Here is a 16,969-nt window from a genome sequence, read left to right on the forward strand (position 1 = left end):
GGCAACCAGTTCCGGGATGCGCTCAAGAACGGTTTGGAGGGCGGTGGAAAAATGTTTCTCCATGGCGTCGAGACGCGCTGCCCTTATGAAAATGAACCATGAGTTTCTGTGGAGGACGTGATGCGTTCCTAAGGTGACATCAGACATTCATAAGGAATGCATCGTCTAATGTTTTTTGGCATCACAAGTACATCAGAGACTCAAATGACAATGCACCTTAGGATTTCTGATGAGAAGAGTGTACAGCTTTTTTGTGTTATTGCTAATGTCAAAGTACATCACATATGAATGTGTACGATGCCAAGTCGCGAAAAATTCTTTGTAATGCGATAGCATTAAATGGCTCATGAGCCGCAAAATCCGGCATTGTCGGCGTGAGCACTCGATGTACAAAGAGGTTACAAACTCTCAACCTTTCATGGGAGTCGAACTAACCTACCTTTGGCGGCAATTAAGGCTACGAATCCACGACCTTTGGTGTTGATTAAGGCACCGTTAATTAAGAATGTTATTGAAGATATGGTTAATTAATGCACTCGAACGCACGTACGAGTCTTAGTGGAAGTCGAAGCCTGTTAATTAATATGTTAATTAAGGCGCAGCTGATTATTATGTTGTTAATTAAGACACTCGTATCCACGACCCTTGGTGCTTATGAAGGCGCTGTTAACGCGCAGTTAAGATGCAGTTATTTGAGGCACTCGAACCCACGACCTTTGTTAATGATGACGATGCTAATTAAGGTACAGTTAATTACGATCTAGGAATTAAGTCACTCGAACACATTACCTTGTGTGGGAATCGCACCCACGACCATTGTTGTGAACGAAGGCGATATTAATTGAGGTAGCGTTAATTAAGATATATGCAATTAACACCCTCGAGCCCACGATCTTATGTGTTAATGAAGGTGGTGTTAATTAAGGCGCAGTTATGATACAGTTATTTGAGGCACTCGCATCCACGGCCTTTGTTAATGAAGATTGCGCTAATTAAGGCACACTTAATTAAGATCTAGCAATTAAGTAACTCGCACCCAGTACCTTGGGTGCGAATCCAACCCACGACCTTTGTTGTTAATGAAGGCGATGTTAATTAAGGTAGTGTTAATTAATATGGTCAGTTAAGGCACTGGATCCCATGGCGTTTGTTGTTAAATGTTATGTTAATTAGGCATATTCAATTAATATATAGTTACTGAAAGCACTGGAACCCATGATCTTGTGTAGGAGTTGCGCCCACGAATTTTGTCGTTAATGAAGGCGATGCTAATTAATGTACAGTTAATTAAGATATAGTTGATGAAAGCACTCGGACACATGACTATTGGTGGGAGTCCAACCCGTGACCATTGGTGTTAATGATGACGATGTTAAGTCAGGAACCGTTAATTAGGATACAGTTAATTAAGTCACTCGGACCCTTGGCCTTTGGTGGAAGTGGTTCCGGTTCATCGTTAGGGACAGTCTAAGAGACAAAAATGATGAAAACGATATAACACAGCGTGAGCGCCGAGTACTCAGGAAACGCTTCCGATATATCAGGGCTATAGGCACAAAACAACGACGTCATTTTCTTTCCTTTTTAAAGAGCACTGTAAGATGGTGTTACCCCGTTATCACATTTGGTAAACAGTGCAATCCTATAGCGTATGCCTTGTTCTGAGCAGTTTGATTTCTCGGATGTGTTACTAGTCTTTAGGTGGCAAACCGACAATTGTGCAGATTGACATGATCATGACATGGAAAACTGCGCGTAAAAAATTATGGGGTTTTACGTGCGAAAACCACTTTCTGATTATGAGGCACGCCGTAGTGGAGGACTCTGGAAATTTCGACCACCTGGGGTTCTTTAACGTGCACCTAAATCTAAGTACACGGGTGTTTCCGCATGTCGCCCCCAGTGAAATGCGGCCGCCGAGGCCAGGATGCGATGCCGCGACCTCGTGCTCAGCAGCGAAACACCGTAGCCACTGACCAACCACGACGGGTAATAAAGAAAAAAAAAACTGCGCGTAAGCGTCTATTTGCTGAATCTCACTGTAGTACTTGGTTGAAAGCACATCGTACGCCAGCGCACATTTCTGGGATATACCACATAGGACAAATGCACGCTACCGAGACATGTGGGTTTTTCGAGGAATCTTCGTGGATAGCACGATCAACACAGAAGGCACGAGCGACAGGAGTGCAACCCGCGCAGATTAAACGCACTAACACGAAAGCAAGATACGGACGACAGGGGCGTAAGCTGCGCCACACGAGCAGATTTGACGCTTTCCGACTGACACTGTTGCAACTGGCACTAAAACATCGCACACTGCACACATGTGTCCCTCGGAGATCACGTCAACGATGTCTGAGGCCATATAGTTGATGTTAACGACAGCAGGAAGTTATTTAAATTGAAGCGACGGCGCAGGTAGCACGGGGAGCAGCGAAATGCGTAATTCACGGGTTTTATGAGAGGTAACCGAAGCGAAAATCGTTCGAATAACGTCACCGCAACGGCTTTCTATAGGGTTAACATTTTCAGATCTCGAAGGCCATGCTTTTGCTGTCTGCAGATAGCAGAAACGATTCAAATTGAAAATGCGTTATAGAATTTCTTTCTATGCCAAACTATAGCTTACAATATAGACTTATCTGCGGTTCTGCTTGTCTTGCAACAGCTATGCGCAATTAGGCAGCCGCACAAATCCTCAGATGATGCTAGCCGAGGCATTGGCCGGCCCCAGCCGACCTGTTGGTGGCGCCACCCACTATCCCGTTTCCTATCCAATCCAATCCAATAAGCCTGTCGCTCTGTTTACGAGTCGGTCAGGCGTGCGAGCTGCAACGATGTGCTTGTTTGATCGTGTGTTTTTGTGTTTGCTGTTACTAAATATGACTTAGTTCGCGTGCGCATAAGTGCCACAGACAGCTTGTGTCTCGCTGCAAACTCGCCGTGTGCGTGGCGCGCCAGCCAAATGTGGACCAACGATGTTCATGCCGTGGAGTGCGTTCCCTTTGTCTCTGGTTGTCGTGGAAAGTTGGGTGGACGTCGCGAAGAAATAATGCGTATTGTTAGCGTGCCACTGCTCCTCCACTATTCACGGGTATGTCTGCTGGGAGTAACATCGAAGCATCGGCAACTTGGAGGGCGCTTTTCGACAGCGTCGTGCCATTCAAAAGGTGAGTAACCGTGCTTGCTAACTACACACGTGTTGTGCGTGCTTCTCGGTGTGGGTATAGGTTGCCTTGCGAACGTAGGAAAGAGAACTCCCACGACAACAGTGAAACCTATGCCGATGCTTGCTGGGTGTCAGAGTTTAGTTGCGCGAATTTATTGCCATAATGCGGAATTGAAAATCTTGATAAGCGTTTTCTTCTGATGAGAAAGATTAAGTTCTGAAATAATCGTCTTCATCATGCGCGCTTGTGCGTGAGCTCCCGTATTTCTGCTGATGTCGCATAATAACGACTCATCTACCTCTTGACCGATTCTCACTGCAATGACGTTTCCTCGCTTATAAATGATTCGACGTTGTAGATAATCTCTGCTTACAAAGTTTTCGATTTAGGAGTAGTATTAGGAGAAAAGAAATGTAAGCAATCACAGCGTGCTACTGGTACAGGTTTGTTTTGAAAGGGTGTTGCCATAACTTTGACGTAACTAAACATTACAAGGGATAGTCACATAAAGTCATTAAAGAAACTCTAGAATCGTTATGTAAACAAACATTCATGTAATGCGCTGCTGCTGCGTGTAAAATTTTGCCTTTTTGAAGGGGTCCCCGTTATCGTGACATTCATCAGTGACTTCGACTTTGTGCTCTGTTGCCACCCTGCAGCAGTGCAGGCATTGTTTTCGTGACTGTTTTTACATGCTCCTTGCATGTGTTCACGATGTGATGGTCTTATTCTGCCACAGCTATAAGTTAACACAGAATTCTCTTTGTAGTGGTGAAGCCGTGACCCACAACAGTGTCCACATAACCCGTGGCCATGGCTGCAGCAACACGGTGTGTAATCTGGGTGGACATATCAGGTATGCTTTAAGTGTACGTGTTCACAAAAGTGGGCTTCGGTATCATTAGTGGATAAGTGTATCGACATATTACTTGATGAATCTTGCTAAATAGGCTAAATATTTATGCAACTTTATTCCACTTGCTGCTTATTTGTGTTTGTAGACATTATGCACACGTAATCTTGTTCTGTTAAAACTACACCTCGCATGTCCTGACGTTTAGTATTTTTTTCGCATCAATTGCTTGTCTGCAAGTCCATTTTATTTTTGCCTATTATGCAGTATGTTTCATTTTTATTTTGGTTTTATTTGTTTGGAACTGTTTCTTATGCTGTAGCATATATTTCCCTGTTTTCCTTTCTGCTTATGATACACACATGTGCTGTTTTTGTCCATGTAAGAATTCGAAGTGTAGTGTGCCATATATGTCACAGGTCTAAGCACGCAGTGTGCATACCATTGTTTAACATTGATATTTACAATTATGTCTGTTTTGTTCTCAGAATAACTGTCACTGGCAAATACACATTTGATGAACTCGAATTTCTTGAAATGAAATTGGAAGGCCAGTATTCATTGTGCTGCAGTTACTTAAGTAGTGAGGTCTTTTCTGGTAAGCTTTCTATTTTTTCTCTCACTTTCTTCGTATTCTTTTCTTTGCAAGCTGCCCCTATTTATGCTGGTAGGCATTGTACCAGTTGTGAGTGTGTCTAGTGCAGCAATGTCACAGCTAGGTTGCACACACTACAGGATACCAACAGATACCCATCACTGTTTTTGTGCATTTCTGAGAACCAGCTGTGTCCACTCGGCAAAACTTGTAGTGTCTATTTGAATTTGCCAATCAGTTCATGTAACTTTTCAGGACAACATTTACGCAGCGAGGGAAGGGAGACCACGCAACATGACCTTGGCTAACAACTGTTTAAGTTGTAGGAAGGACTAACAAAAATAGCACTCGTTGTGCACCAGTTAATTTGAGGGATGGCAGAAGTTGTAATACAAAGGCATAAAATCATGATAAATGGTGTTTGCATAAAAAGAAGTAAGTGAATCGGCACACACTATTTTCTATCCCTTGTAATCTACACAGGATGCCTTTCTTCATGCATTGATAATGGGGGCTGCCTGACACTTATTGTTATTTATGTGGTGTGCCTGACTGATTTCTCTTGCCAATTTTCATCCATGGGTGAAAACAGATAAACAATCCTAATCCGGCCTGAAGCCCCATTGCGGATATGTGTGGCCAAGTCGGACGAGCATACTGGTCTTTTGAGTGAAATATGGTGATCTCATAGGTACATATTTAGGTACCAGCCAGTCTGCACTATGTACATTTGACCGCATGTGAAAGGAATACAGTACAGTGCCTCTGACACGTACTGGACAAATTTGATGCCACCTTTAACCAAGCAACCCTCGCTTGCCTCCTTGCCTTTCTCGATTCAATTTTCAATTCAATCAGTTCATGTAACTTTTCAGGACAAAATTTGCGCAGCGAGGGATGGGAGACCGCACAACATGACTGTTGTGCATATGCTGCCTAATTTATTTTTGCTGGAAATATATGTGCATTGCAATCCACAAGTGAATTGACAAAGGCACCCAGGCATTGGAGGCTTGCTTAGTTAAAGATACCCAAAATTTGTTTTGTATCTCTGAGGGCCAATGTAGGCTATTCTTTTGATCACGTGCATATTTGGTCCAATGTACATTGGGCACGCTGACTAGCCGGTGCCTCAGCATGCGCCTAGGAGAGCACCATAATTCACTCAAAGGACCAGTGTGCTCGTCCCATTTGACCATGCATTGACACGACAAGCTGTGCACTAGATTTAGATTGTTTATCTGTTTCGTTCGCCTATGGCAACCGATTGATACAACAAAATCAGTGAGGAATACCACATCCAAAAATGGGACATGTGTCAGTCAACGCTCATTATGATTGCATGACAAAGAGGAATACTCAATAATGACGTGGGATAGCAACCACCATGCTTATTTATTAAATTATTTTTATGCAAGCTTGTTCATCATGCTTCTACGCATTTGTTTTTCAACTTGTGCCCTCCCTCTGAAAGCAGCACTCGGGTTTAAATGATAAAAACGCCAGACATGGTGGGGTGTATTTCTTGAATTACATGGCGGGGTGTATTTCTTGAATTAGATGTATGCCGTCATTCAGGAGGCCAACACATGCATGACATAGTAGGCTTGGAATGTATGAGAACTGTGCCCGTAGCTGATGCAAATATTCTGTAACGACTGGTACTTGGATGTCTCTGGGATGCATTGGGTTGCCCGTGCACAAACACTCCTACGCTCATTTCCAAGCCAAGTAATTAGTGAGATTTTCTCATTCACGCTAGCAATCCACAGACACTGCTGTCCTTTGTCAAGTGGAAACCGATATAGCTGAAGTAGTTCACGAAATGTACACACACCACAGCTGATCCACGTTGCACGTTTTTATAGCCAAGAGCAATTTCTGCTTACTGTAGTTACTGCTCCACCCAAAGGCCACACAGTGGTTCCTCAACAACTTTGTGTGAACTGACCCCACATAAATTTTTCGCAGAACTATCTATAACATCTCCAGATCGTTCTGCAGCAAGTGATACAGCGTGTATTTCTGTGGTTGATTGCCAAGTTTTATTAATTTTCTGTGCTTTCTACCATGCAGGGTACACGTGCACTTCAAGATGACGACACTCCACCTCAAGAACAGCCTCTCCTCAGTGATAAGTAGCGAGAATAAATGAAAGGAAAATATCACATCCGTAACCAGACATACTGTGTTTTCCTTCCATTTAACCTCCTTCTGCATTTAAGCAAGCATTGTTATGCCCAATAAATGTTTTTGTTAAATATCTTTCTTTGAGTAATGTCTAACATGCAGCATATGTAGGGCCCATGTAAATGTTGACAAAAGTGCTGCATCTTCGCTGGACATACATTTATGCATACAGGCTGCATATATCAAGCACCAAAGACAGTCACGCACAGGTAACATATTTAAATAAGGTCTGACTGCCATTGGGACACATGAGAAAATGTTACCACACGTGGTGGCCAATTTTGTTATAGGAGTAATATGAGCACCAGCAGTCTAATGTATAAGCTCATTAGAGATTCATTAGGAAGACGTGAGAAAGTCACAAGAAAACTGCTTTGGAGCGCACATTAGGAACACATTTCATGCTCACAAGAAAAACACTCGTCAAGAGTTCTACAGAAAGACGGTGGCCAATATGTTATAGAATGACATTAGGAATACATCAGAAAATTCCAAAGAAACTCATCAGAAAGTCTAATGGCTTTGATGTCAAAACTCGTCAGACTTTCTTCTGAAACTCATCTCATATTTTCATAAGGGTGTCATCTGGGCTTCTATAGCGCTCAACCTTGCTTCGAAGTTGCCCATTGTCGATGGTTGTACTTCCGGTTCGGTGGGAGTACTGTCCACCTATTCCTCCGTCTGCGCTTGGTTATTCGGGTTAGAGCTAGCATTATGCTGTTCCATAAGTGCTAGTTTGCTGGTTAGTAGTGCAACTTGCTCGCGCAGTTGTGCAATTTCGCGTTGTTCCCTGGTCGGGGGTGGGGAATGCGGATTAGAGCAGGGAGATTGAGGATGCGAGAGAGGAGGGGCTATTCTGCCCTGACCTCTGGTCCTTGCTGCACGCGAGCCGGCCATGATAGTTGGTGCCCTTTGGCCTTGACTAGGGGGTCCCGGGTTGTGGTGGGTAGTGGGGCCTACCCTCCCCTCGGTCACCTTGGAGGGCGGGTAACCTGGGTTTGATTCACGGTGTGAAGGGCCCTGCGATCCCGCTCCTGGTTGCGAGCCCCGGGGCACTGTCGATTTAGATTGCGAGGAACCGCTGGGAGGTCGCCTCGACTTGGACCTCGCCTTGTTTTTCTTCTTTTTGCCCATTATTTTGGGGCTCTGGCGGTGGAGCCCGGGGCTAAGATCGGGTAGCGCGATACCAGGCCTTGAACACACGATCCCTTGTGACATGGGGACCAGCACACAATGAACACCTCGGTGCGCACTCATTGGGCGCGCGCACGCCATCGACGAGCTTCGCGGGTGAGCCGCGAAGTACGCACACGTCGGCTTTGGGGCCAGGACAGGCGTCTGGGCGGTGGCCGATCGAGCCACAGGGTCCGCAGGCTGGCACGGTCTTCTTATATTGCTGTGTGGGAATCAGCATGGCGTCGTACTGGACGTACCGGCGCTTGACCTTGCCGGCAAAGATCAGCCGCGCCTTGGTGGAGGCGCCCAATTTCCATATGTTATTTCGCCGTCCCGCCAGAACAGGCTATCCCGAAGGGTGGCTTCAGTCTCGGTGCTGCGCACTGTGACTACGCCGAAACACGAGTCGTTTCCCTCAGCACATAGATGCCCGCCAAGGGGCACCTCACCGACCGGAGAATTCATCGCAAAATCTCCGATGATTTTATCCGCTACTTTCGGTTCAGCGGTGTAAACTAGAAAAAGATTTTGCTCGCTTTCATGGACGAGGGCGAAGGCGCGGGCAGCCGTTGGCCCAAGGGGGGCGACAAGTGCTCGTCCCAGGCTGTTGTAGGTGAACGCAACCGTAAGTGAGAATGTCGTTTCGGGTTTCACGACCACGACAAAGTCCTTTGTAGCCGGTTTCGGCAGGGGAAGCGGCTTCCAGGCCACCAGCTTTTTCCCCTGAGCGCCCGCTGAGCGCGTCGCAGGCGGGAGGAGGCTTTCTTGCCGAGCGGCGATGGCTTCTGCGGCCGGAGAGGCCGCGTAGGCGGACGCCACCATCACGGCGTTGTCGCCGCTCTCTCGGCGAGCCACCGTGCTAGCGAGCGCGGGGCTCTTGAAGGCTTGCTGCTGCTCCGGCGTGCCGCTCGCGGCCGATGTGGTCACCCACATCATGCCGTCGGGGTCTTAACCCCTCACCTCCGAGTTTGCAGTCGCCATCGGACGCAGATCGGTGCGGATCGGAGCGTCCGCTTCGCCGGGGAGCTACCGCGTCCGTTAGGCTTAGCGGTACGGCCAGTGTTGTCGGGAGGTAAAGTGCCCGGGAATAGTTTCAAAGGGCCCACCTTCTCAAGAAAGGTATACACGGATACCGGAACACATTCCGGGCCGATGGGCTCACCTAAGCGCACCTCACCGCACCGGCTCACCTTCCAAGCGGTACACCAAACCAAAGTGATCAAAATGGCGGGACACGGTAAAAGACGCCGGCACTCGTGAAGGAATTCGGCGCCAAACATAGTCCTTCAGTGGAATTGTCGGGGGTTTTGCGCCCGCTATAAGCGGGCGGCCCTCCTACTCCACTTAACTCTCAACGAACTCCCCGCGGTGGTGGCTCTCCAGGACCCGGGAGACGCCGCCACGCTGGCTAACTATCCGGTCTATCAGCGGGACGCACAGACCGCACTCTGGGTTAGCAAAAATTACACGGCTACCCCGATCGATGTAGGCTGCAATACGACCTGTTCGCACGCTATGGCGACCCCCTCCTTATTAGGAAACAGGACCCATCACTACACGTGCTCAACATCTGCAGTTCACCGAAACTCCCCAACATCACCTATGCCGACGTGTTTAGTGAGGCACTTAGGGTGGCGGGAAAGGAGCCTCTAATAGTTAGAGATCTTAATGCTCCTAGCCCTCTTTGGGGCTACCGTCAAGAAGAGAAACGTGGCAGAAAGTTGGCTTAACTTATGTCCAAGCTGGGCCTCACTTTTCGTATGGATCCTGCCCACCCTACCCGCATTCGTTATTCAGTGACTCGGGACACATGCCCCGACCTCACGTTTACCAAGAACATCCGATATGCAGACTGGTCCAACACCGAGGAAACCCTCGGCAGAGACCACTGCATTCTTCTTACCACAGTCCATACTAAACTACACACCCGCCAACACCAGAAATCTACATTACCAGATTGGACACACTTTCGATCTGACTACATTAAGTCTACACCTATTGCTCAGAAGAGCTATGAAAGATGATGCCAGAACATAGTGACGCAGCTTAGTAATACTGAACAACAAGTTCAGCTCTCAAAGGCCACGCCAGCGGTGGCTAACCACCTCCTGCACCTCTGGGAGGCCCGGTACAGCCTCATCCGCCGGTGGCGCCGGCAGAAGCATAACCGTAAACTTACAATACGGATAGCAGAACTCACCGAGGAGGCGGCGGAATATGCGGCCCACCTCGCCGACTCAAACTGGGTAGACCACTGCAGCACCGCCGCCAAACAGATGTCAAACCGCAGTACATGGCTTGTCTTTCGCGCCCTGATCGATGCAGGCCAGACCCGGACAGAAACCCACAAACACCTCCAAAGGGCAGTTCATGCTTTCTATGGGGACACAACCAAACTGGCTTCTGTGCTCAGGGATAAATATCTCTGTAGCATCCAAGGCCCTTACGGGTCAGCATACTCGTATGCAGCCCTCGCGAATGAGGAGCTGGATCGCCCTTTCCAACTCCAAGACCTGAAAGCGGCCTTGGCCAAAATGAAAGGAGGCACGGGTAGAGTCACGGTTAAGCTCTTAGCTAACCTCCCGGACATGGCGTACGTGCACCTGCTCGAATACTGCAACACTATCTGGGATGGCAGCACTCCCCTCCCAATGGACTCGAAAACGGCACTGGTAACGTTTATCCCCAAACCACTCTGTAAATAAGTGAAATAAGTGTTTACCACCACCACTACCTCACGTGCTGAGTCTAATTGCTCTTCAACAGAAAAAGAATGCGTTGCGGTGGTACGGGCAGTTATGAAGTTTCGCCCGTATCTATGGCCGTTCCTTCACTGTTGTCAGCAATTATCACTCACTTTGCTGACTGACGAACTTGATGGATCTGTCCGGTCGACTAGCGCGTTGGAGCCTAAGGCTTCAAGAATTCGATATGACAGTAGTGTACAAGTCCGGACGAAAGCACTCCGACGCATAGTGCCTTTCAAGGTCACCGATTGAGCAGGAAGTCACAGAAGATGACGAACACATGGCTTTTATATGTGTTCTAGATACGGCCACGATTGATTCTTCAGCAGCTAGAACACAGCAAACTCATTCCACTTTTTGAATTTTTCGAAAGCCGGATTACAAGCGCGCGCAAAACATTTACAAGGAGCTTGTCATCATTCTGCTTCCTTAATGATGTTCTTTACAACAAGAACTTCTCTGCAAGCGAAAGCAGGCGGCTGCTTGTCATCCCAACGTGCCTCCGTCAGGAGGTCTTGCAAGGCTGCCACAATCAACCGACATCTGGCCACCTCGGCTACACGCGCCCGATGGCCCGAGTCGAAGAAAAATATTACTGGCCAAGGATAGCCACCTTTGTGAAACATTACGTGCGCACGTGCCTCGATTATCAGTGATGCAAACAACTAGATATGAAACCAGCTGCGTAATGCAACCAGTCCAAGTGCCCACGACCCCATTTTCCCAAATCAGGATGGACCTTCTCGGACCATTCCCGACTTCCAATACTGGCAATAAGTGGGTAATAGTTGGCATAGATTACGTGACGCGCTATGCAGAAACCAAGGCCCTTCCAAGTGGCACCGCAGTTGAAGCAGCGCGATTCTTTATTGAAAACATAGTTCTGAGACACGGTGCACCAGCGATTATAATAACGGACAAAGGGACTGCCTTTACGGCTACACTCCTAATGACAGTGCTTAACCTCAGCGGCACGGCTCACCGAAAGACCAGAGCCTGTCACCCGCAAACGAACGGCCTAACAGAACGCTTGAACAAGACTGTTGCCGACATGCTGAGTATGTACGTAGGCGTGAGACACAAAAATTGGGATGACATTCTACCGAATACCACATTCGCTTACAACACTGCTCAACAGGAAACAACGTGAAAGACACCATTTAGCCTTCTTCATGGCCATGAAGTGATGACGATGCTCGATACGATGTTGCCACATGACTGCGGCGATATAGGCACGGACGCTGAAGCTTTCGCTCAACGTGCTGAAGAAGCGAGACAACTCGCCCGTGTCAGAATCGACCGACAACAGGGGTGCGATCTTGTACGCGTTCCAAAATAGAATGGAGATGGTCCGTTCCATCGAGCCGCACACGAGTGGTCCATTTGAACCTCGATGAATGCCATGACGTCAATTGTCACGTGAGCCGTGACGTCTTGCTGCTCATAATCATTCCGTGTCGTCTGCTAACGGACGAACGCCACAGAACAGACGGAGAGTCCGTCCGGAGCGATAGAACGGATTAGAACGGCTACCAGACGGCTTGGATTGGATTAGAATGTAAGTGCTTGGGACAGTTAGCGTCTTTCGTATCCGATTCAATCCGATTCCGCGCTCCCAACAGTTGGAGAAAATGGCGTTTTTCTCTGCCGTGCCTTTTCGTATCGCCTGTGCGGCTGCTGCAGTCGCGCAGAGGCGACGACCCGATGTAGATGATGCATTTGAAGAGTTGACGGAAGAAGAGTTCCGGCAGTATTTTCGTGTGTCCAAACGAACAGTTCGTAGCTTGCGCGACGAGCTTGACCCTATCATTGGATGCCAGCGGGCCAGTGGCCTTTCCACAGAAAGGAAGGTGTTGTGCGCGCTGCGATTGTTCGGCACCGGAAGCTTCCAGAGGAGCGTTGGTCGCGAGGAACACGTAGGCATGGCACAGTCGGCCGTGAGCAGCACCATTCACGAGGTGACGGAGGCCATCATTTCCGTGTCTGCCCGGAGAAAGTTGGTGGACTTTCCATTGACACCGGCTGCCAAGGATGAGGCAAAGGCGGCGTTTGCGCGACGCGGCGCCATTCCAGGCATGCTAGCGTGCGTCGATGGCACATTGATCACCATTATGAAGCCAGAGGGACTCAGGCCGGCTGACACGGCGAGCTTCATGTCGAGAAAGGGTTATTACGCCCTAAACGTCATGGTCGTAAGTACCGTTGGAATGTTTTACTTCAAACTGTGGTTGCCATTTTTACTCGCCCATAGTAGCAATTGTTCAGTTTAATGCCCAAGCTGGCATAACAAGTAATGTAACAATTAAAAGAGGACATGGGGGGGCTGTTTACGAGCTCGTTGAAATCTGGCATGTCGGAAGTAATGATGAGTGCCATGTGTTGTGCATAATCAGTTTGCCGTTCCAAAATTGTGTTTTAAATGGGCAGCAGTCGTAGCAGAATTGGATACACTGTAGGGAAGACACGATAGAAGCATTTTGAACACGGAAGTACTTACAACCATTGCATGGGCTGGCTTTGGCTCGTATGGGGGTTCTTGCGCAATATCGGGCCTCGAGTTTTCATTTAAGTATCAATTAGTGCGAACCATAGGCGTCCACACAAGGGGGGGGGCGCATTCTCCCCCCCCCTAATTGCAAGACCCTGTGCACGCCTATGGCTGAAACAGTCTGCTACTTGTACCAGCGTACGTGTATTCTTTTGTGCATATGAATGACAACACGGATTTCGAGCATATCTGCAGCGCTATTTTGTATTGCTCGCCATTGCAGGTGTGCAACGCGGAACTTGGCATTCTTGTTGTTTACCCCCGGTTCCATGGTTCGTGTAATTACCCTTCGGTGTGGCAGCATAACCCACTGCGTGCACGCCTTGCCGCACAACTGCAGCCTGGCGAGTATCTGCTTGGTCAGTATTTGTAATGCGTACCCCTAACTAGGGCAGAGCACTCAGCTGTCACTTTCTGTAATAGGAGACTCAGGATATCCTCTCGAGCCATGGCTGCTGGTTCCAGTACCTGGCAGCCATGCCGGCACCACCTCTGAAGCCCACTACAACCAGGAGCACGCATCCATGCGGAACGTTGCGGAGAGATGTATCGGGGTGTTGAAAAGCAAGTTCCGCTGTTCGCAGCGCTTTCGGACATTACTTTACAGCCCCGATAGAGCAGCGCGAATCATTTATGCATGCGTTGCTCACCATAACATTGCCTTGGACGCGGGCGACTGGACATTGGACGATTATGGTGGGGAAGTGCCACCAGCTGAGGAGCTAGAGGAGCCAGGAGACATCCAGGTGCTCGGACCACACGACGTGTTCCTCAGAGGAAGGCAGCAGCGGAGCGCCGTTGTCAACCTTTTCTGAAGGACACAGGAATGGTGAGTTTTCATAATACATAATTGATTTATACAAAGTGCAGTGCCCTTAGGCTATCACAGGGCTGTGTTTGTACTGCGGAAAATACATTAAAAATTTTTTATACACGACAAGTGCACCTCCCTACGGATGGTCAATGTTCCAAATCCACACATCCGACAGATTATGATAATTTAAACACAAACGAAGTACACTTCGTTTCGCCAAAGACTTGAAAAATGGTAGACCGATCGGCTTACTGTCCGTTGCCTACAAAATATTTACTAAGGTAATTGCAAACAGAATCGGGAACACCTTAGACTTCCGTCAACCAAAGGACCAGGCAGGATTCCGTAAAGGCTACTCAACAATAGACCATATTCACACTATCAACCATGTGATAGAAAAATGTGCGGAATATAACCAACATTTATATATAGCTTTCATTGATTACAAGAAAGCGTTTGATTCAGTCGAAACCTCAGCAGTCATGGAGGCATTGCGGAATCAGGGTGTAGACAAGCCGTATGTAAAAATACTCAAAAGACATCTATAGCGGCTCCACAGCCACCGTAGTCCTCCATAAACAACGCAACAAAATCCCAATAAAGAAAGGCGTCAGGCAGGGAGATACGATCTCTCCAATGCTATTCACAGCATCTTTACAGGAGGTATTGAGACCTGGATTGGGAAGAATTGGGGATAAGAGTTAATGGAGAATACCTTAGTAACTTGCGATTCGCTGATGATATTGCCTTGCTTAGTAACTCATATCCGATAACGGTGCAAACAAGCCTAGAAATCGCAATGAATGTACGGGAAGACAAACCATGTGCGGAAGCTGCATAGCCACCTCAGCCGAAGGCCTATACTGCCTACATCAGGCTGAAGGAAAAAACCAGTCGGAAAACACAATGGAGAAAAAGAGAGGTTCACACCGCAACGACTGAAATATCAACTGAGCTGTATTAGAAACGGCGTAGTCCCAGCAAGACCAGCAGAGCATGCTCAACAGCAGCATCACTAATTAGAGCATGAAAAGTAAAGTCATTGCATCTATCATAACCGACCTAAAAAGGCAAATTCTTTTTTCAAGTTTTTCAAGCGTTTATAAAACTCACCCCTTTTTCTTTACTCTCTCCTGCCTATTATCGTGCTCGGTGCCTCTCCGCGCCTCCTGCCCGCCTTTCCTTCTTTGGCATTCTGTCAGTATTTGTGCAGCCTCCTCCAGGGGGTCCATGCGTACGAGGAAACACACTCATGGCTCTTTAACGCGACCCATTGGCTCTCGGGCACGCGCTTGCGACCGGGATTCTGGCGGTCAGACTTTCCTTCCCGGCATCAATGGTTTTCAGTAGAATATGGCTAGGACGCCCTCAAGTTCCTACAGGCCAACATCGACCACATCCAGGATGTGACGAAGTTGTTAGATGACCACATGGATCGGGGTGGCTTTCATTTGCCATCGTCTCAGAGCCGCACATCCGAGATGGAAAACTTGCCAACGTACCGCATACCCTAACTTCTTTCAACGCCCCGGTGAATCCGCGCGTAATGCTGCTGGCACGGGCTCCCGGGTTTGACATGTTCCCGGTATATATATCGCAGCACCTAGTAGCGGCTAGCTGTGCCTGCCCGCGGCAGGAATTCATCCTTGTGGCGACCTATGCCCCTCCGCATGGACCTATAGACCCTATCCTAGACGAGCTCTGGCAATGTTTCTCGTGACATTCCTTTCAGAACTTTGTTCTAGCCGGGGACTTTGACGACAAGCATGAACTCTGGGGTCCTGTAGCTGGCGATATGCGGGGCGTCCAGATGGCAAGTTTTGCCAGTGGCAATGGTCTACAGACATTGAACGACCCCATATCTGCCCCTACCTTCGACACGCCTTACGCCAGTTCGTGGATTGACGTCGCGATGCTGTCCATACCTTTGGCCCGGAAGGGGGTACACTAGGGCAGTATCGGATGCGGACACGCCCTCGCACCACAGATATATTGAATTTTCTCTCTGTGCGACTCCCGGCATAACCGTAAAGCATCTGACCACTTTTGCGCAATGTGAGATATTGAACGTCCTGCAGAGCTCCGCTTGGTTTCCACGGGTGAATCGCTGTGCCTTTTCCACGACCCTTCCGCTGCACATGGTGCTCGCGCAATTTTACCGTATCTACGATGCACTTTCTCGAAAGTACATGCGAGTAATACGACAACGAGGTGAGAGGGCCAAGGCGTGGTGGACCTCGCAATTAGGAGAGGAGCGGGCAAGAGTGCGCGCGATGCGACGCCGGGCTCAGCGGACACGGGACCCTGTGCTCCAAACGGTTTTCAGGCGGCAATATGCCAACGCGTTCGCGGTCTACAAACACAATATCCGAATCGCGAAGGACAGCTTCGAAAAGACTGTCTGTCGAGACCTTACCACGAGACTCGTTTTTGGCAAACAGTTTAAGCTGGCTTTTGGCAAACACGTCGCACCGACACCCCTTTCCCCGCTCGCTGTCTCTCCGGAAGGATCGACGGTCTTCGTTCTTGACTCCGCCGCGTTGCTCTTGCGAGAGCATGTGGCGACTGACGATCCGACCTCTGACAACGAGTTGCACCAGCGCCTTCGGCAGCTCAGCATTTGCCCTTATCTTTGGCACTGCGAGGACCGTCCGTTCAGCATGGCAGAGCTCGAACATGCGATCTCGCATGGTAACCCTCGTGCGGCGCCGGGGCCAGACGGCCTTACAGGCATGTTTGTCCGCCAGCTGTTTCAGCAGCATTCCCACTTTTTTCTGCCTTTATTTAACAGTGCTCTCAATTTGGACCACTTCCCCTCCTGTTGGAAGGCTGGCAGAACAATTTTCATACTGAAGCCTGGTCGTCCCCTTCAC

The 16,969-nt window shown here is 48.5% G+C and overlaps 1 protein-coding gene across 1 annotated transcript in view; it reads right to left on the minus strand.

Moving 5' to 3' along the window:
- Positions 1-16,969, minus strand: part of LOC139051844 (uncharacterized) — an 88,018-nt gene that overhangs the window by 49,192 nt on the left and 21,857 nt on the right. The window contains exon 5 of the mRNA XM_070528862.1: positions 13,933-14,093. Within this exon, the coding sequence (XP_070384963.1) occupies positions 14,005-14,093 (89 nt within the window). The 3' untranslated portion in view covers positions 13,933-14,004. The remainder of the gene's footprint in view (positions 1-13,932; positions 14,094-16,969) is intronic.

Source organism: Dermacentor albipictus, unplaced genomic scaffold, assembly GCF_038994185.2.
Source record: "Dermacentor albipictus isolate Rhodes 1998 colony unplaced genomic scaffold, USDA_Dalb.pri_finalv2 scaffold_15, whole genome shotgun sequence".
Taxonomy (NCBI): Eukaryota; Metazoa; Arthropoda; class Arachnida; order Ixodida; family Ixodidae; genus Dermacentor; species Dermacentor albipictus.